Source organism: Ursus arctos, unplaced genomic scaffold (assembly GCF_023065955.2).
Source record: "Ursus arctos isolate Adak ecotype North America unplaced genomic scaffold, UrsArc2.0 scaffold_32, whole genome shotgun sequence".
In the NCBI taxonomy this organism is placed as follows: Eukaryota; Metazoa; Chordata; class Mammalia; order Carnivora; family Ursidae; genus Ursus; species Ursus arctos.
The window spans coordinates 18,968,359-18,988,573 of record NW_026623008.1 but is presented as its reverse complement, the minus strand read 5'-3'; the positions used below and the strand labels follow the sequence as shown (position 1 = coordinate 18,988,573).

Here is a 20,215-nt window from a genome sequence, read left to right as displayed (position 1 = left end):
TGAATGAAGACAGATTTTTCTGGAGCTATTCCAAGGGATCAAATTCAAGTACCCCTAGGGGCAGGAAGGAGGCCTCCGAGGAGATGTTTTCATTATTCTTGGCCGATATGGGTCAAGACAAGGGGCTGAGGCCACAGAAGCCAGCTCTGTCCTGTCCCCACCCCAGACTCCTCTGGGTCAGGTTCACCTGCTGGGCGCTGTGCCATCTGGGAAGGCTGGTGCATCTTTAATGAAGTCACCTGATCCCTGGGACAGGCTTTCGGCCTCACCAAGTTCCTGGAGCCAGACCCACTGGGTGCCCACTGACTCACTGCCTTCCTGAGCGTGGGTGCCGGGTCTATCTCCCTGCAGCCATGACCCAGGCCTTCTGGAAAACCTACAAGTCCAAAGTGTTACAGACCCTAAGTGGGGAATCTGAGGAGGACCTGGCAGAGGAGGTGGGTACCATCCATGCTTGCTGGGTGGGTCATGGCAGATGGGCGGCAGGAGTGAGAGGTACAAGGAAGGGCAAGAGACAGGTTCTGGGGGGAGTGCACATTTGTGTAGAAGCCACTAGCACATTCAGGGATGACAAATGGGATGGTGCAGAAAGCCAGGGTATTTAAGAAAACTGAGGAAGAAGATTTGGGGGCCACCAGATGAATGATTGTTGTCTCCGAAGATCTCAAGGGCCACTACATGGAAGAGATCCTTCCAGGACCAGTGGGCCGTAGCCACCCAGGGTACATGGGGCTTGACACACTTTCTAGTGGGCAGGGCTGAGCAGAATCGGGATGGCTTTGCCTTGAGAGGAAAGTGAGCCCTATGGGACTGGAAGTAGGGGAAGTGGGGCTTGACGTAGACAATCACTGTCGCAGCATCAGGTCAGAACCAGACTTGCACCATGTTTGTCCTGACATTAAAGATCAAAAAAGCTCTGAAACTGGGAACAGTCTTAAATCTAGAGGCTGTGATAAGTGGCAGTTGTGCACACGGAAATCGCAGGGGCAGGAAATATTTCTGTAGGGCACAAGTGTATGTGTGTGAGTAAGTATCTGTCTAGACAGTTTGGTGCCCCAGGATGGGCCTGTGTAGAAGTATCTGTGGGTCAGTATGAAGACTGGCCCCCTGAAGTCGTACGGGGAGGTGTGAACTGGAGATAGGTATTTTCAGGCGTGTATTTGGGGCCTAAGTTTGTTCCCGAGTGCCTCTGTGAAGGCGTTGGCAGGTGTTACGTTTGTACGGTGTGTGTGTACGTCTCTGCCTTCATGTCTGTGGATGGGCGGAGTGGTGTAGCGTGCTGTAGGCGGGGCTCCGTGCAGCTGTCTGCATTCGTGTAAGTTCGCGGGTGTGAACGGTGTAACCGCACGTGTCCTTGTAGGGTGCCTCCCAGCACATACATCTGTGCACAGGTGAAGAGCTAGAGCGGTGTGGACGCATGCTCATGCACAGGTGTGTGTCTACACCAGCAGGCATGCCCTCGTCCACACATGTGTGGGTGCATGTGGCTATGTCTGCGGGTGTGTATAATACAGGTATACCTGTCTGTATTTACGGAGGGTGTGAGGGGACAAGATGGGTGTTTAGGTGTGAGGGTTTGGGGGTGGCAGGGTGTGCATACCAGGCTAGCAGTGGGGGAGGAAGGTCCCGTTCCTCTGGGGCCTCTCTCATGCTGGGAGGGGTCTTGTGTCCCAGAGAGGGAACCCAGCCTTAGTGGAGCCCGAGCCAGCAGACCCTGCAGAAGAGGCTTTCCACTCCATGTCACAGCTGGCCCGCCGGGTGAGTCCTCCCTTCTTCATCCCAGCGCGGGGGAGCCTGGCAGAGGCTGCTGTGACCCCTCCCTGACTCCCAGCCCCTTCCTCCCAGGTTCAGGGGGTCGGGGTGAAAGGTTGGCTGACAATGTCGTCTCTGTTTAACAAAGAAGATGAGGACAAGCTGCTGCCACCGGAGCCCAGTGCTGACCAGTACGTGTGTTGGTGGGGGCTGGGATGGGCCTAGGGTCCCCCTTCTCCCATGTCCTTTCCTTCTGGTCTATTTGTCTATCTTTCTGACCCAGGAGGGAGGGGGAGGGCCAGCCCCCGGCTGTTTCCGTTTGTCTGATCAGGAAGGAGGCCAAATCAACATATCTGGAGATTAGATCTTAGGAGGACTTGAAGGGCTGTTGGGATTGAGGTGCTAGAAGGTACTTCAGGCTCTGTCTCTCTCTTCCCCATCCGCATGGGAGGGGTCATCTCCCTACAATCAGGGAACAGAAGAGAGAACATTTAGGTGTTCGGAACAGAGGTGGTCCAGGTCAGTGGTTCCCAATGTGGGCTGAGGCCTGGGATCTGTATTTGCAGCTTGCTCCTGAGGACCTGAGGCACACTAGCTTAGTTAGGAACCACTGATTTAGAAGGGCTTTGATGCTGGGGGGTGGGGAGTGGGACCCAGGGCAGCTCCTTTCTCCTAGCTCTATCCTAGCACACACCCCCTCTGTCCTTTCCTCCAGCCTAGTCACACCCCTTTCTTTGACACTCCCCTATTCCTTTCTTCCCTGGGGTCCCCCAACCCACCCATCTCTCCAGCCTCAGGGCTTCCTTTCTCCCTCCTGGCGCTCATCACCTGTCCCTCCCAGAGCTCCAATGACTCCTCCTCAGATCTGAGGCTCCCACGTCAAGACTCATCACCGCTCCATCACTGCCCTTCCCCCCACACTCCCTGCCACCTCCCCAGTCCTCCCCCCCAAGCCCTCATCTAGGCCTTTCTCATTTCCTTGGGTCGCTCCACCCGTCCTTCTCTCCAGTGTTCCCTCATTTCCCCAGTCCCCCTTTCCCTCCATCCCAGAACCTCACCCCTGCCCCCGCCCTGCCTCTTGCCCCTGGGCTGCAACCCTGGCTTCCCCGACCCTTCCTCCCAGAGTCTGACTCCGCCCCAAGCGTCGCTGGGCCCCGCCCCCCCGGCCGGGCTCCTCCCACAGCTTTCCAGACTCCACACCTCAGGCTTTCCTCCTCTGGCCGTACTCCTCTCCTCGAGTCTTTCCTAAACCCCTGGCCCCGACTCTCTCCCCAGAAATCCTGGTCTCGGCCCCCTCTTCCCAGACCCCTCACCTAATCCCCTGACCCTGTCCCACCCCAGCCCCCTTTCCCGGTGCCTCTGAGCCCTCCCCTGGTCTCCAGTCTCCCAGCTCTCGCGCCCCCCCCCAGTCACCTGACCTCCCTCTGGTCCCTTCTGCCCCACTACTGGCGCCTGCACCCCGTCTCCCCTCTTCGTTCCTTCCTCGGGCCTCTCGGCCAGTGACGCCCGTCCTTCTCCGGCAGCCCGCTGGCTGCACGGCGCCCCTCGCAGGCGGTGACCGCGACAGAGGCGGAGCCGCGCGGGCCTGGATTCTGGGACGCGTTCGCCAGCAGGTGGCAGCAGCAGCAGGCGGCAGCGGCGTCCATACTGCGCGGCGCCGAACGCAACCCGGAGCCAGACCCCGAAGCCGGGGACGAGGCCGCGGAGGAGGCTACCGAGCGCCCCGAGCCGGGGGAGGCCGACGCCGTGGCCGGCTTCAAGTGGGGCTTCCTCACCCACAAACTGGCCGAGATGAGGGTGAAGGCTGCGCCCAAGGGCGACTAGCCGGCCGGCCCAGCTGGGCCCCTGCTCCTTCCTTCCCCTACCCCCATAAAACCCCTGACCCGACACCCCGTGTGACCGCGTGCCTTTGTCCGGACAGCGGGGATGACTGCTTTTGGGTGGGCAACCTCAAGGCAGGGTCCAGCTCAAAGCGTCCTCACTCCCTTCCCCCACAAACGTACAGGGAGAAAATGACCAGACAGCCCTGGTGTCAGGATAGATTGTGTCCAATTTAGGGTACAACTTTTCAGGAAGCTGGGGAATCCCAGAGGACAGGCCCCATCGCCCTGTTCAGCCTCTTTTAATTCGAGAAACCTTGCCTGTGGCTCTGCTCTGCACCGTTCCTGTACCAGGGGAAGGTCAGAGACTAGGGAGAGAACTCAGACGACCAGCGGGTCCCACACGAGGTGACAAGTTGAGGCACAAAAATAAGGCTGTACTTGGGAGCTCGGAGATGAGGCCGACTGGGAATTCAGGAATTTCTGAAGGAGAACGAACACATGTAATCTTAGAAGGGTGAGTGGAAAGAAAGGGGAAGGTAGCCCAGGCAGAGGGAGGAGGACCGTAAGCAAGGACTTGGAGGTGTGGACGTGTGAGGCAAACAAGTGACCTTGTGTGTCTTTGAGGGAAAGGAAGACAGTGGCCCGGTGTGAGGCTGCAGGTTAGCAAAATCCTGGTTTGAAGGGTCCCTTCCTTTACTGTCCTCAATTCTGGATTCTTCGTATCTCAGCCCATTCACAGCTGGTAACCAAAAGGGGGCAGCAAATCTCCAGGAATGGGGGCCTTGTGGGGCCGGCGGACCCCAGATTTCTGCAGGCAACCCCTCCCCAGAACTCCCTAAACACGCTATTCCTGGCTCCCAGATCTAGTGTGGACCGACCTCGGGGTCGGTGGAGGAAATAATCATAACAGAGTTCGTACTAATTCCGTGGTGGTCTTAGTGGCTGTCGCTTATCGAACGCTTCCTGTATGCCGGGCACTTTGCCATGCGCTTTGTGACCATTTCAAAAATACTTCGATCACCGAGGGGTGCAGCTGTGATTCGGGGAGGTTAAGTGCTTGCCCAGAGTCACACAGTGAGCCTGGAACCCGCACTCCGGAACCCGCACTCCAAAACCAACGCGCGTAACCCCGCCAGCCCGCCCCTTCCCCTTCCTCAATATCTGCTCTCTAATCCAACATCACGAACCCTTTAAATAACATTTTGGCTTTATTCTGCAGATTCTCTGATCTCCCACCCCAGGCCTCCACAGGGGCCACGTAGCTGCCCCCTCCCCCTCCGTCGTCTGCTCTGGGAAGGGCCTTCGGAATCATTTTGTCCCATCCTCCCAAGGTTCACAGGGGAAAACCAAGAAAGCAGAGGGAGGGGCTCGCCTAAAGGCACCCGGCGCGTCAGAGGCAGGGCATCCCTGCCCGTGCCCGGGTCCAGCCCTGGGCCCACCCCTTCGCCCTCCCCGGACCCCGGACTCCCCCGGAGCCTGCTCCCCAGCGGCCGCAGTCACACCTCGGACTCGCGCGGCGGGCCGCGGGCGCGCTGGCAGCCGTACAACCACTGGATGACGCGCGCGTTGCGCTCCACCACCGACACCGGGGGGCGCCCGTCCCGCGCCGAGCCCGCTGCCTCTGAGCCGCCGCCGCCGCCGCCGCCGTCGCAGCCAGCACCGTCCGGGCGATCCGCGTCGCCGTCGCTGGACGTCCAGTCGCTGGTGTCCCCAGAACCGAGCGGCGGCGACGTTCCGGGCTGGGGGCTGGCGTCGGCGCCCCAGCTCTGCGGAGAGAAGCGCTCGGCGCCCAGCACCTCCACCAGCGCGCGCTCCAGACCGCAGTAGTTGAAGAAGCGCTCCTTCTCCGACAGGGGTAGTGAGCAGGTGGGGCACAGCGCCCGCTTTCCTGCCGCTTCCGGGGCATCTTGGGGCGCGGCCCAAACCCCAGGAGCCGCTGGTCGCTCGGGTGGGCCGGGACTGCTCGAGGCGGCGTCTCGGGGAGCGCCCAGGAAGAGGCGCCGCACCAGCCCCTGGCCCTTGGCGTTCTCTTTGTTCACCAAAGCCTTGCAGTCCCGCTTCTGGCGGTAGAAGATGAGGGAGTCAGGCCTTGGCAGCCGCCTGCCACTGCTCCGGCGGGCGGGCCTGGGCGTCCTGGGCGATGCAGGGGGCCCCAGCTCGTTGCAGGGGTGCGGGGTGAGCGGTCCGGGACCCCCACGCAGAGCTGGCTCCTGGCGTCGTGCTATCACTTGGTGTGTCTTGACATACTTGGCTTTGTCGGCCTCCAGCCTCTCCACGGCGCTGGGGGTCCGTCCCCTGGACGCGGTGGAGGGAGAAGCCAGGATCATCTCAGCGGGACTGGACAGGATTGTACCCCATAAGCCACTGGAAGTAAGCAGCTAGTTGAGGAACCAAGAGCAATTGGCCGGGACTCCCTGGTGCCTACACGGAAAGAGGACCGATCAGGGAGAGAGTAGATGTCCCTGTACTTCTCCTGCAGGCATTCCTGGGAATAGGACCAGCCAGCCACCCCTCCCCCATCCAAATCAGCCGGTACCATGCCTGAGGGAGAGGCTCCGGCTACCGCTTACCCCCTCCCCTATCCCTCAAAGACACTGAGCAGGGGCACCCTGGCCACCCAGAAACATGCCCCTTTGAGGGTGCCCCAGTCTGGCCACAGAGCTAAGCATCAGCAAGTGGGACACTTGGAAAAGGAAATGGGGCTGGTCCCGGCTCAGTTCCCGAAAGTGGCCTCAACCGGAAAAAATACCTCTTCCCAACCCAGCAACTTTGAGTCCAAGACAAGAAGGCTCCCCAGCCACAGGCTGGCTCCAGGAGGGCCCACCCTTCCCGCCCCCATGCACCCGAGGTCAGGGATATAACCACAGGGTAGGAGCCTCCAGTAATTGCAGCCAACTGCCCAGCCCAGTCCCAGCGGGGCCATGAGGAGAGAGAGAGAGGTGGCCACCAGGTCATGTCAGCCAGCTACCTACCACCTCTGTACCCCTGCCAAGGGGATCCCACAATGCCCGCCTGTAAAATAACCACCTCGCCTACCTCTGCATTTCCATTTCTACAGAAAAGGAAACTGGTAGAGAGGAAGGGGCTTGCTCAGGTCTTACTGAGAGTTAGGGGCTGGGATTGAAACCCAGGTCTCTAGCCTTGCGGTGCAGAACTAGTTCAGATGGCCTGTCTCATGGCCCATCAGAACTTCCCTCTTAGGTTTTGCTTCTCTTCTCGCTGCAGTAATACCAAGCAATTTCCATTAGACACGGGCCCTTTGCCTCACTAAGAAGTTCCTTCCACAAATTCTTCCCAATAAGCAGCACTCCCAGAAACCTGCCCTCAGGGTCCCTGCCCTCTTCTCATCCTGAGACCCTGTGACCCTTGTCCGCCACCTCCCCTCTGCCACTGGGGAAGGGGACCAGGAGGGGTTGTAAATCAAGAGCTGACAGTGCTGTTGGCAGTAACAGAATGGGCCACCCACACAGCTCAGCACACCCCATACGACCCCTGCTCCCTCCTCCCTGAATCCTCCATTCAACTGAAAGGGACATATAAGTTCTGGGGGCTGAGGGGAACTTCAGTCAGGAGGCAACAAAAGAATGGAACTTGCTAGGAATGGGGGGAGGCTGCCCCAAGAAGCCTTGGAACAGAGACCCTGCCAAACCCCCCACCCCAGCACACACACACACACACACACACACACACACACACACCCCGCTATCTAGTGTCAAGTCAGTCCATAGGTAGTTGGTGACTGTGAGCCCAGGCGTCAAGGAGAGCCTGGCAGCGCCCTCCCTCCTGGCTTTCAAGAACTATACCAGGCAATGGGTCGGATTCCAAGGTCCCAGGAGGGCACCATGCTTGTCTGACCTTATGAGTATCCTCCCATCTCTGTCTCCTCTTCCCAGCCCTGAGCAGCAAGGCTATAAAAAGTCCCTAAACACAGGGACCAAAATACCCTGCCATCCACGGTCTCTCCCCTGCCTCCTGGTTTGGCCCTGATGCTTGACCACAGACGTTCCACCCTAGAAGCCTCCAGACATCCTTGTGCCCTCCGTCCTTTTGCCCATCTTCTTCCAGTCCTGTGGTTAGTGGTCTGAACTTTGCCCACAGCTTCAGCTCTGGACATGGGCTGGGGGGATGGGGGGACTTGTTCACTGGTTTGGTGCCAGTCTCCCTGCCCTTGGGTCCCTGAGTGCCTTCCCACCCCAGCCCTGGGCTCAGGATGCCCTCACCTCTGTGCACTCACCGAAGCTCGTTGCAGGGGTCCGTTGGCAGGACCAGACAAGGGCAGGAGGGACAGCAAGGACTGGAAGTAACTTTGGTGGCAGCCAAACCTCACTCTCCACAGGAAAAGGAGAGAGAGCCTCCACCCCCCCCCCAGATTAACCCTTGCCTTCCTGACCTGGAGCCTGGTCTCCAGTTAACTCCTTCCTGGTCACAGTCTTAGTACTGGTGAGGACATTTGGACCAGATCCAGACCCTTTATTTTACAGATGGTCACACAGGCCCTGACAGGTTAAGTGATTTGCATGGAGGTACAGTGAGCTTGGGGTACAGCCAGGACCCAAACAAGGTTTCCTGATTCCCTAACTTCCTCCAGAGGCCTGGGGTAGGGACAGGCTACGCATGCGGGTCAGCCCCATCTGCTAGGCCTTGGCAGAGTCTCTGGGTTAGCAGGCGAAGGCAGAGCCGGGTTCTAGCTGACTGTGTTTGTCTCCCTCTGTAGCAGGTTTAGGCCTGTCCTGACGGGGGGGGGGGGGGGGGGGGGAATGGTGGCAGGCCTGCTCTCCCTAGGGGTGAGGCCAGGAATCTGCAGCCTAAGGGTGGGGGCATTGGCGCTGCTGACGTGCAGGGTGAGCCTGTCCTAGCAAGTCTGGGCTTGACAGTCACTTCAGAGCCCATTGGAGGTGACTCTGCCCAAGCTCCTCTGATGGCCAATGGGATTGGCTGGGAAGAGGGTGTTGAAGGGATGATTCCAGGGCCAAGCTGGTGTCTTTGGCCTCTTTTCTGCTTTGCCCCACTGGGGACTTCTCGAGCTGACATCTTGTGTCTCAAGGGGGAGCCTGTCCCCACAGTGCTGGTGCCAGGAGATCTCCCCCTCTCTCCCCAGTAAACTGCAGCACCCAGAGCTCAAAAACCAATGCCTTTGCCAAGGCACCCTGCCCCCCTCCAGCTGGCCCCTTTCCTTGCCTTGCAGAACTGTTAATGTGTGCAAAGCACATTCACACCTGTGCTCTCGGATCTCCTTTGGCTCTCCTAAGAACTCTAGAGGGGGGCCCAGTGGGGGTGACCACCCCACTTGATGGATGAGGAAATGGGATCTTGCCGAAACCCAACTCCAAAACCACCCTTTCCGCTGTACCCTCTGCTTTTCAAATAAGGTAACAAGTCTGAAAAACCGGGAGGCCCATTTGCCAGTAAGAGATTTTTATCACCTAGTTAAAGGAAGGTTTTTTTGTTTTTGTTTTTACTTTTGTTTTGTTTATTGGTCCATGATAGCTCCATATTGTATTGTTATGTTATGTTTCTTTGCAAAATACTTTTATTTACATGATCACAATTCATCCCTAGACAGTCTTTGGGGAGTAGTGTGTTTTACTTCCCCATTTAACAGCTGAGAATACTGAGGCTTAGAAATGTGAAATGATCCATCCAAGCTCACACAATGAGACTAGGAGCTAACTTTTATTGGGGGATTAATGTATGCTAGGCAGTGTTCTGTGACTAACACATTTAATCCTCAAAACAACCCAGTGAAAGGGGTACTTTTATTCTCCTAATCTTATAGATGCAGGTTGGGGTGCAGGCCCCTGGCACTGAGATCTGGTCATGAAGGGGTTAAGCGTGGAGGCTGGGCAGGGCCCAGCTGGGATGCTGTCAATGGCAGGAAACCTGGCCTGTGAAGGAGGGGGAGGATGGGGCTGTTGTGTCTGACTTGATACAACCCCCATCCCTTTGGTCTTAAAGGAGTATCCGGGTTGGGTGGAAGGGCAGGCAGAGTAGGGGTGGGAGGTGGGGGGTGGGCTTCTCAGCTCTTTTCTGGAGTCCAAGACAGATGCTGGGCGATGGAAAGAAGGGATTCAGAGTGTAAAGCACCTGCGGCAGCCTCTGGTCTGACGAGGGTGACCAGAAATGACCCCACCTCCTGGCAGGAGCACCCCGTCAGTCAGTCAGAGTCAGAGGGGGGAAGACAGCTCCAGACCTCAGAGCGCCCAGTCAGAGGGGAGACACAGCTCTGCCTTCGGGAGTCCACGGTGGGGGGGTGGTCAAGGAGCCTTGCTCTCAGGAGCTCCCAGTATGAGGGGTGACAGTCCCCTGTCCCAGGGTGCCAATGGACACAGACCCTCTACCGTGCTGGCAGAGCGCGTTCATGGAGGAGAGGTCAAACCGGCTCGGCTTTCTGGGTGAAAGAACCCCCCCCACCAAGAGTCATCGGGAGGGGGAGATCGTGAGGTGGAACTGCAGCTGCCTGCCCTGCCGCTCTCTTGGTCACACTTACCATGAACGGATCATCTGTCTTTCTGGTCATGGATCCCTAGGGAGATCCTTAAAGTGGCTCCTTCCGGTCCTGCCAGGACCTTGGGCCAGTGGGAGGCCAAATCTGAGAGCTGTTTCCTTCCTCTTCCCAAGCTCATTCCCGGATCACCTTGATGATGGATTTGGAATGGGTCTGAGTCAGAACTGGCTCCTTCCGCAGGAGAGAGTGGGGGAAGGTGGGGGCGGGGGGGGGTTGCTGGGGGAGCTGCTCTGGTCAGTGTCGGGAATAATGAGATGACTCAGGGAGGCCTTCAGATCCAGCCTCAGACCCCAGACCCACGTTGTTTCCTTCCTTAGCAGCCAGCTACAGCCCCCTCACCACAGCCACCCACACCTCAGCCCTGCCTCTGAGGCTCTGGTGCAGCCACTGGCTGGCTGTGTGGCCCGGAGCGTGAGCTTAACCTCTCTGAGTTTCCTTCTGTGTAAAATGGGAATGGTAAGACCCAGCTCTTGAGCGGCATGGAGAAGTAGCGGCTGTGGCGACTGAGAAAGCCTCTGGTGCCTTAAGCTGCTCATAAATACTAGCTGAATCTGCCTCTTAGCTCTCATCCAGCGCAGACACCTTCCGGACACCTCCAGCCTGAGTCGTTTCTCCAACCCCACAGTCTCAGCTGCTGTCAACAAATCATTCTGGACACTGCTGTGTGCTGTGAGGTCAGCAGATAGGTCAGACATAGTTGCTGCTCTCAGGGAGCTCGGCCTGCTTGGGGGTGTGTGTGGCAGAGGCATGACAGACTGATCACAACTCCAGCCAGGGCAGTGCTTCTGTGAAAGAGGCCAACAAAGCAGGGGACAGCGGAGGTCATTTGTTCTGCCAGAGAAGGGGGGGGGGCAGGGGGAAGGGATTTCTGGCTTGGGTGGGATGGGAGGTGGGGGGTGGGGTGTTGGGGGAGGGATGGTGAGAGCTACAGGCGTAAAGACAGCAGGAGTGCCAGGGTGTCAGTGAGGGCAAGAGGCTAGGGAAGGGAGGGGCTGGGGTGTGGGGGAGGGGGGAGAGAGTGAAGGAGAGGGAGAGAGAGACGGAGACAGAGGGAGAGAGAAGGAGGAGAGGAAGAGGGAGGGTGAGTTTCAAGGGGGCTGAGAGGGAAGATGGGGTGCAGAGAAGGGAGGAGTTCTGTGAGGAGATGTGTGAAGTGGTGGGGGTCCTGAGAAAAGGCAGCTCAGAGGAGAGGTGGGGCTCCCAGTGGGGTCTGGCTCAGGGAGCAGGAGGGGCTCACGCTGGCCTCAGTGGGGCTGGGCACCACAGGAGGGGCCCCTCCGCTGGCCGTGTGCGCCCCCACAGAGATTAGAGCAGCTATTCTGTAATTCGGGGCCTTCCGTTTAGGAAAGAATCTCAGCCACAACAATAGCCTGGCTCCCGTTCTCCTGGTAAGGGGTGCGGCCTCAGGACAGAGCCGACACCCCGCACCCACGGCGGGAAGGGGGGGACCTTGGGGCGTGGAGAGGAAGGTGTCGTTAAATGTTGTTTGTGGAGCACCTCCGTGTTGCCAGCGAATGCGGTGAATAAGAGATCGGATTTCTGCTCTCAAAGCGCCTATAGCCTGGTGTTAGAATGAGGAAGCCAAGTCCACATACAGGGCGCCCTGTGCCCAGCGCTCTGCTCAGTAGCCACCTGCCTCTCACGCAGCCCCATGTGAGCGGGGTGAGGGAGCGGCCCAGGCGGGAGAATTAATTCACACAGCTGGGGTCACGCAGCTGGCAGCCGGAGAGTGGGGTCTGCAGAGAGAGCTCCCACCCCCCCCACCCCCACAGCAGTACCTGGGTACCTGGGGCTTCCGGTCCTGGGCTCCTCTGCTCCCCCCTACCCGCTGCCCACCAGACTTGAGGTGGAGTCTTCTGCACGCAGAGGCAGAGAACTGGGGAAGGTGGGGGAAGGAGAGCTGCCCCAGCTGCAGTGCTCACCGCCTCCCTGCCGCATCTTCATCAGCATCTCCACCATCCCCAGCTCCCGCCGCTGTCCTCTGCAAGGCGCCTCCACATCCAGGACCAGGAACAAAAACCATCCAATCCCGACCTAGTGCAGTAGGGAACACATGGGCAAGAAACGGGATTCTCATGGAATGCAGCGGCAAGAAATCTATCTTCCTGCCAATATTGACAACTATACGTTCATAGTGACATGTTGGAAAATATGTTTTGATTTTTTTTTACACAGAGAAAGTCATAAAACTATCAAACATGACCGAATTTAACTATTATTGAACATATATAGGTATTTTGGACAAGGGCCAGCAATACTGGATGAGTAAGAAAATAAAGATATGCATAATTCACAAATCATTCCATCTTTAGTCCATAAAATCTATTTGTCTTGCCTTGATTTGAGCAATACTACTAAGTATGCTGCTATAATGAAAAGTTTCAGGGATGCTGGCTGGCTCAGTCATTAGAGCGCGTGACTCTTGATCTCAGGGTTGTGAGTTCAAGCCCCAAATGTAGAGTTTACTTAAAAGGACAAAAAACAAATTTAAGAGTAAAATACATTGTTTAACATTGCAAGATATTCCTCAGCCACCATATGTTACTATTGCAAAAACCGTCTACACGTTGGAAAGCTTGAAGTGGAGCAAGAGAATGGATGCTCAGCACTTGGCGGAAATAGTACATTCTTGCTGCAGCATTCCTGCTCTCTGAGAGGAAGGATTCGACAAGAGAATTCATTTGTCTCACCTAAGCTCCCTCACCACTCAGTCTTCTCCACGCCCCAAACCGTGGCTGTCTGTGATGTCAGCAGCGGAGCAAAGCTTCATGGTGTTTGGATGCAGTGGTCTTTTGTTTCAAGGACATAGAGCAAGAGGTGTGGAGAAGCGTTTGTCTCCCCAGGGCTGAGTGGTGTTAGGGACGAGAGCAGACGTTGAGGATTACAGCTTACGCTGGATGGTTCTGAGATGCTTGTATGAGATGCTTTAATAAATGACTTTTGGGGCAGTTTTGATACTGGGGCCCCTTTGAAGGGCATGGATCCCTCTAGCTAGTTCTACGGGGGGCACTGAACTATGGCCAGGAAGGTGCTGTGTCACATTGAACACACCCGATGGTGGGAACCTAACCTTTCTGTATGTGAGGAGGGTAATTCCCAGAGAAGGTGGAGGTTGAGAGCTGGGCAGATACCCACAAAGGTGAGTGTTATGACCATCACCCCTAAAGCACCATAATATTGTAACTAACGCCTTAGTGTTACCCCTGGATTATAATCGCCCCTCCTTCAGTCATTGTTAGCTTCTCCATGGTTCCTAGCACTGTGAACATCTGTGCTTTTTGCCCTTCAGTAATTGTCTCATCCTACTCTGACCTTGGCCACCTGTGCTCTCACAGTGGCGTAACTGGACTCGGAGTGGGGTGCTTGACCTAGGTTTGGGTCAAAAAGCCTATTGCGTTTTCTGGCCCCACGACTTCATTTAAAGATGGACATGTAACTCAATTACAGCCAAGGGGACTTTTGCTGAGACTGCGGCGACAAATCTCTCTCTTCCCTGCCATGCAAGAAGCTGGGCAGAGAAGGCCCAGAGGGTCCAGCCTGCCCGAAGACTGAGTCAGCGGAGAAGGAGCAGCACTGGGTCAGAGCCAGTGAAAACCGACCCTGAGGAGCGGGGCTTCTGTATGTGGTTGTGTCTGAAACAAACCTGTGGGGATCCCTATGGCTGGGGAAGCCAATACCTTTCCTTTCGGCTTAACCCTCCCGGGTTGGTTTTTCAGTCACTTATGATCAACATAAACCGGAAAGAAACATCCTTCTCTCCAAAACTAGGGTCACCTGCATCACGGTGCGTGTAGCATTGGCCATGAGCAGCCTTCTCTTGCTTTACCATTCTAACCCACCTCCGCACTGATTTCTCAGGAATGCTGAACGAATGCCTCCAGGTTTGTGGATAGCTGACTTGAAAGAGCAGTCACAGTTCTCATAAGGAGTCAGGACACCAAATTCTGGTCCTGACTTTGAGGCCAACCCACTCTTGGTCTGCAGCAAGTCGCTCTCTCTCGCACCTCAGATTCTGATCCGTTAAAAGGAAGAAAGTGGATGCGACCCGTGGTTCCCCAGTGCTGTTCCTTCGTGGATTCCAATTGGCTACATAAAATTTACCTGCAGAACTTGCTAACAAGACAGATGCCAGACCTCTGCCCTCAGAGAACCTCATTTAGTAGGTCTGGTGGGGAGTCAAGAAGGAAAGAACATAACAGACTGATTTTATTGATATGAATGCCCTTACTAGACATTCTAGATTTAATGTGTTATCTCTTGCAGCTGAAAGTAGCTCTAACATTGCTTGTTTAGTCGACCGAAACTGGTATTCAACATGGCCCGTATTCTCTGAGGTTGAGATGTCAGCATTTCTCTGGTTAACGTGTCTCACGTCTAAGAAGATAGGAATGTTGGAGCTTTATCACATGAAATTGCATATATTCCCTAATCCCACTGAGTACGTCCCCCAAGAAGGCTCAGAGGGTAGTTCTTCACCGAGGTGTTAAGATAAGTGTTAAGTGAAAACAACGCCGGTATCCTTGAAGAATTCTATGGCGGCTGTCCTCTGCAGTTTGGGTATATTGGGAGAGGTACCGCTGGGATGGGCTCCCTGATTTCATTAGGGGTGATGGGGTCCTGAAGGAGTAGAAGCCAAGCTGAACTTGGCTGAACCGCCAGAGTCAAGGTGAGCGCTTTCCCTGCAGGATGAGATGATCACTGGTATGTTCGCACTTGCAGGGAGCTTTGATCAGTGTCCTGGGAATAAAACAGATGAGCCGCTTATTAGATATCCTTGAGTTATGTAACAGAAAAACCTCCATATTTTGTGGCTAGAAGCCTAATGTGAATTGTTGTCACAATGGAACATCTTGGCTTTGTAGCTATTGTCCACACCCAAGCCAGTTCACAGAGCTGATGTCCCCACTGAGTAGGAGGCCAGCTCCCTTAAGGCAGGACCCTGGGGCACTGCCGCAAATAGCTAGTGTAGAGTGTATGTCTTCCTCCAAGGAAGGGGGATGGGAAAAATCAGACCTGTTAGGCATTACTAAACATTGACTTTGAATTGATGCTGATACCTGGGAACCCACGATTCAGCATGTCTGAAACTAAACTACTGGTCTATCTCTTATCCCTCCAGATCCATCTCAGCATCCTTCCAATCGCTCAGGCCAAGAGCTTGGAGTCATCTTGGACACAAGTCTTTCCTTTACATTCCACATCTAATCCATCAGCCACATCTATTTGCCTCTATCTTCAGAACACATCCTGATTTAGGTCACCTCTGTCCCACCCCACTCCTACCACCTTGGGCCAAATGCCATCCTCTCTTGCCTGGATTGCTGCCATAGCCTCCAGGGTTCCCTCCTAACCTCAGCCCACCCAGCAGCTAGATCAATCTTTCAAGGTAGAAGTTAATCACCTTGTCCCTTTCCACTCAAATTCCTGAAAAAGGCTCCTCCTCTTTTCGCTGGAGTGAGAGCCAAAGTGCTCAAAGGCTAGCAAGGTTTTCATGACCCGGATCTCACCTCTGGCTATCCTTCCCCTCACCCTGCCCCAGGTACTCTGGCCTCCTGACCTGTTCCTTGAACCCACGGCCATGTCTAACTTAGGGCTTTGACCCTCTGTCTGGAATGCCTTTCCTTCCGCTCTCGGCTTTGCTAACTCCTTCGCCGGCTTTAAGACTTCCTTCAACTCTTGCCCCAACGACATCTCCCGTGAGCACTTCACTTAATAACTCAGCCAGCGTCTTTCTGCAGCATTCCCAACACGTTCTGCCCCGCTCTGCTTTTTCTTTGCATCTTCTTGTTTGTTTTAACTTAGCACATTCTATCATACTAAACGACTCTTTCTTTATGCTCAAATATGCCTCCCCCACTAGAATGTAAGTTCAGTGAGGGCGGGGGCCTTTGTTTTGTTCACAGATACATTCCGAGCGCCTGGCACGGTGCCTGGCGCTTAGTGGGTGCTCAATATACTTGTTTCGTGAATGGATTTTGAAGAAACCATGGAGAGACTGTTGGGGGGAGTGGCTCGAGAGGGTCTCTTGAGGGTCTTGGGACCAGAGTGATGCAAGCTTCAGGCCCCCAAAGCAGGGGGGTGGCTTTTCCGGCCAGTGAGACGCGAGGGAGAGTGCTGCAGGATCTGAGGGAAGGTTTCCCTGCTCTCAGGGAGACACAGGAAGAAATGGGCCCTTTCCTCTAGATGAGCTGCCTGGATGTGATTCTTAGAACGATTCTGGCCATCTGCGGACCATGAAGAAGCAGGGGGAGAAAGCGGGGGGGGGGGGCGGTGTGTGGCTTATCTGGGTCCTCTACTCACAATGCGCGCTCGAGGAATGGCTTGCTGTCCCCATCGGTGGGCAGGGCAGTCAGCCAACTGCCTGTGCTTGTCACCTCCTTCAGGGTCTGTGTCAGCTGCTGAGCGCCCCTTTACCCAAGGTCACCCCCTTCCCAGGGTGGCCCACATCTGGCGATTGAGGCAGGTAAGAGTATAAAGATCTAGCCTTTTTGGCCCAAAGTGGGACACCGATGGGCAAAACTTATTCCAAAGCATTTACCTAACTCAGAACGTTATGTGGCACTGTGTCCCCATAGCAAGAATAAGGAGTACAGGAACCAAGGAGTGACCCCACTTACGGTTACTAACAACTCTTGGAGACCTTGTTCTTCCCAGCCCTGCCACTCTGGGCTCTGGGGGGTAAGAGGTCCTGGTCCTCAAGAAGGGCACACTTTGCCTAAAGGAGTTGCATTGAATTATAAGCTACGTCTGCCTCCTGGGTGTTCTGAGCTCCTTGTATCCAGGGACGAGCGGGCAGAAAAGGGGTCATGGCATTGGGGGGGGGGTTGACCCTGCTTATAAAGAGGAGTAAAGCCGCTGTTACACAATTGGGATAATCGATTCCAGGTGATCTACTTGGATGCTTCTTGGTACTCCCTGGCCCAGTTGTGACTATAAATGGCCAGGTAATGCAATCCTGGCCTGAGAAGGGCCTGGTGACCAGGGGCTCAGGCTCCTTGAGGAAGTGGGGCTGGCTCATGCCACCAGGTGCGCTGAGGCCAACAGAAGTGGCAGCTGACAGTAGGGGGAAGTCTAGAATGGATAGAGAAGGGACACAATGAGTATCAGTTGTGGCCCCGGGACCATCTGCCATGGTGGGAGATCTGGTTTGTCCCACTAACATTCCTCTTCCAAGTTTCTCCTCCTTGGACTGCTTGGTCCGTGGACTCCCGAAGGAGCTGCTCTTTGAATGTTGGTGGGGAAGCGGATTCAAGCAGTTCGGGTGGTCTGTGGAAGCCACCGACTTTCAGGAAAGGGCTTGCTGCCCGTGTGTGGCAAGGGCATTCTGCCTAAGCTGTCACCTCCTTGAGGGCGGGCCTCGCCTGCTGAGCACTCCCTCATACAGGGTCATGTCCTTCCTAGGGCAGCCTGGATCTGCTGACGGGAGGAAGTGGGGTGCAAAGATCTGGCCTTTCCAGCCCGATGCAGGACCCCAACTGACTGACTGTGCTCGCGCCAGAGCTGTGGGCCAGGTCCTCTGAGTCATAGTTCAACTTCTTCCCCTGCCTCAGCCTGGGTCCTGCCCCTTCTCTCATAGGGGTTGTTGCCCTAATAAACGGCTTGTGCCCAAACTCTGTCTTGGGTCTGCTTTCAGAGAACTCAGCTGTGGCACCAGCGACGAATTACCCATGGAACAGAACCAGCCCCCAGGAACAGTTTGCCTCTGTCTCCAGCTTCCCTCCAGAGACCCCAAGGCCATCTGAAGGGGGCTTCTGAGCAGCTCTTCCGACACAGCTTTCTACTCTGTTTGAGATTTAGACACCCTTTCCCACCTGCTCCCTTCGCCATTTGCTCTGCAAACAAATATTAAGCACCGACTAGTTCCAGAGCCTTGATAATTTTTAAATGCCTTCCAGAAAGAGTGGGAGTAAATCTTTTCTCCATAAAGACCCTAGACCCTGAGTGGTCTGCTCCCCTCGGCCTCCTGAAGTCCAGCCACGGGTGGAGAGGCCGTTCCTGCCGGCCCTAGTGATCTGAAAGCGATTGGTGGTCAGGAGCCGAGGCCAAGCCCCCTCCGTGGGCTCTGTGGTTAGTGGCTTACTTCTTAGAGACGACCCAACAAGCCTCTGAGATAGGCGAGCTCGGCACTGTGACACACAGGCCACAGTGAGAGTTTTGTTTCCAAATTGTCCCACTCTACCCTCCAATGTCTACAGGAAGCCCGTCGGTTGGGTCGAGGGCATGTAAAGGCTCAGACTGGGGAGGGGTTTCCCAGAGACCCGCGCAAGGCACCTGGCGTTTGAGCCGAGTATCCCAGGCGTGTCCACTAGAGGGCAGGCTTCACCCCTCAAGAAGCCTTCCTGATTCGCCTTCACCTCCGGACTCTCTTTTCCAAGCTCCAATAGCCCCAGGGTCGACGCGGCTGCCTGGCATTACTCTGCACTCCCTGGACACCCGTAGCGCCGCTCTTCTCGCTGCTGCCCACCCCGATAGTTATTACCTTGATGCTTGGTGCTTTGTAATTCCAGTTAACCGGTAAGAGCAGGAATTCCTACATTTATATTTGTTCCTGCAGTTTATGAAATATCACATACGTTATTCTCATTTGGTTTACAAAGCAACTTGGAAAAATAATTTATTCTATAGCCACTTTTTAGACGAGGTAACTGAAGCTCCCAGAGGGGAAGGGGCTATCCTTGGTAAAGTCCTATAGCGAGTTTCTGGTGCGGCTATCACTGACATCTATTAGGTACCTGCTGTATGCTATGGCTGATGTACAAGCTGGCTTGTAATTTGTTCAATTCTGCAGTAATTACGACCATGAGGTATGGAGGAGGGATAGACGAGCAGATGACTGGAACATATAGAGCTTATTAATTATACGGTTCAAATCTCCCATGTTCTTACTGAATTTTTGTTTGTTTACTTATCTATCAATTACTGAGATTGGTGTGTGAATATAGCCCATGATGGGATGATGGCTTTGTCTAGTTCTCTCTGTAGTGTTTTGAGGCTATGTTATTAGGTGCCTACCAATTTAGAAATGTTCTCTGCCTCCCCCTCTGGGGAACTGAACTTTATTATGTTTTGCTCCTCCTTACCTCTAGTGATGCTTTTTGCCTTAATATCACTTGCGTTTATTTATTTAGCCTAGTATTTCTCTTCTCCGACTTTGTCAATCTGTGTTCTGATGTGTAGATCTGCCTTTTGTAAACAGAACATCATTGGATGTTGTTCCTTTGTCCGACATCCTTTATCTCTGAACTCGTTCATTGAGATTTATTTTTATTTATTTATTTATTTTATTTATTTAATTTTATTTTTATTCCTCATCTTGTAATGCACATTGTAGTTTTGTACTTTTTCCCTCTCTTTTTTTTCTAAAAAATTTTTAAAAGATTTGTTTATTTATTTGACAGAGTGTGTGTGAGCAGGGGGAGGGGCAGAGGGAGAGAACCTCAAGCAGATTCCCTGCTGAGCCTGAGCCTGACGGGGCTTGATCCCGGGACCCCCCAGGACTGCTGAAACCAAGAGTTGGGTGCTCAACCGACTAAGCCACCCAGGCGCTACCCCCTCTCTATTGTTTGAAAGACATTTTGGGGTCGATCCCAACCCTTGCCTCTGTTCATTTAGGTAGTTATAGGCTCTGTGTCTTTCAACTGCTGCGTTGGCCACTCTAACCGAATGCCTAGTCTGCTGAGTTTTCAGTTTCAATTAACGTATTTTTTCATTTTCGGAAATTGTATTTTTTCCCCCAAGTTTACTAGTTCCCACATACTATCAAGCTTCTCTTTTCGTTTTTGAACACATTAAGGTTATTTTGTATTGTGTGTCTGGCGATTCCAATATCTCTGAAGGTCTGTTTCCGCCGTCTCTCAATTCTATCTGTTCTCCCTCACGGTGCCTTGTTACCTTGCGTGTTCTTTTCTACCGTGAGCTGCTCACATTGCCTAGAAATTCATAGGAATTATTTGAGGCCTGTGTTGACATCAAGTTCCTCCAAAGACAATTTGCATTCCTTTCGGTCAGTAATGTGCTGGTAACTGGTAGCTGGTAACCAACCCACACCACTTTAAATTAAATTCTTTGCCTAAGGATTTTAGGATCACATAAATACTGTGATTTGACTTCAGATTTCATGAGGGAGCTGGCTTAC

At 54.5% G+C, this 20,215-nt stretch overlaps 2 protein-coding genes across 3 annotated transcripts; one reads left to right on the top strand and one right to left on the bottom strand.

The window, feature by feature from the left end:
* The first annotated feature begins 353 nt into the window (after window positions 1–353).
* CUNH1orf232 (chromosome unknown C1orf232 homolog) lies at window positions 354–3,612 on the top strand. Its single transcript, XM_026517206.3, has 4 exons — window positions 354–437; window positions 1,675–1,758; window positions 1,846–1,943; window positions 3,276–3,612. Exons 1-4 carry the CDS (start codon window positions 354–356, stop codon window positions 3,574–3,576), a joined length of 567 nt encoding a protein of 188 aa, XP_026372991.1. The 3' UTR covers window positions 3,577–3,612.
* Window positions 3,613–4,757: 1,145 nt separating this feature from the next.
* On the bottom strand, window positions 4,758–7,897 carry FAM110D (family with sequence similarity 110 member D). Of its 2 annotated transcripts, none has more exons than XM_026516981.4 (2): window positions 7,796–7,897; window positions 4,758–5,996 (listed from the first exon to the last, which is right to left on the bottom strand). In XM_026516981.4, the coding sequence occupies exon 2, from the start codon at window positions 5,900–5,902 to the stop codon at window positions 5,072–5,074; it is 831 nt and encodes a 276-aa protein (XP_026372766.1). In that variant the 5' UTR covers window positions 5,903–5,996; window positions 7,796–7,897; the 3' UTR covers window positions 4,758–5,071. The 2 variants fall into 2 exon arrangements, with proteins under 2 accessions (XP_026372766.1, XP_026372765.1); XM_026516980.4 differs by having other exon boundaries at window positions 7,810–7,897.
* Between the last annotated feature and the right edge of the window lie 12,318 nt (window positions 7,898–20,215).

Bases quoted from the DNA above. Each gene is read 5' to 3' on its own strand.
- CUNH1orf232 (XM_026517206.3), top strand. From the start codon at position 354: ATGACCCAGGCCTTCTGGAAAACCTACAAGTCCAAAGTGTTACAGACC. The intron at 438-1,674 runs GTGGGTACCATC...CTTGTGTCCCAG, and splicing joins AGGAGGACCTGGCAGAGGAG to AGAGGGAACCCAGCCTTAGT. The intron at 1,944-3,275 runs GTACGTGTGTTG...CTTCTCCGGCAG, and splicing joins CCGGAGCCCAGTGCTGACCA to CCCGCTGGCTGCACGGCGCC.
- FAM110D (XM_026516981.4), bottom strand. From the start codon at position 5,902: ATGATCCTGGCTTCTCCCTCCACCGCGTCCAGGGGACGGACCCCCAGC.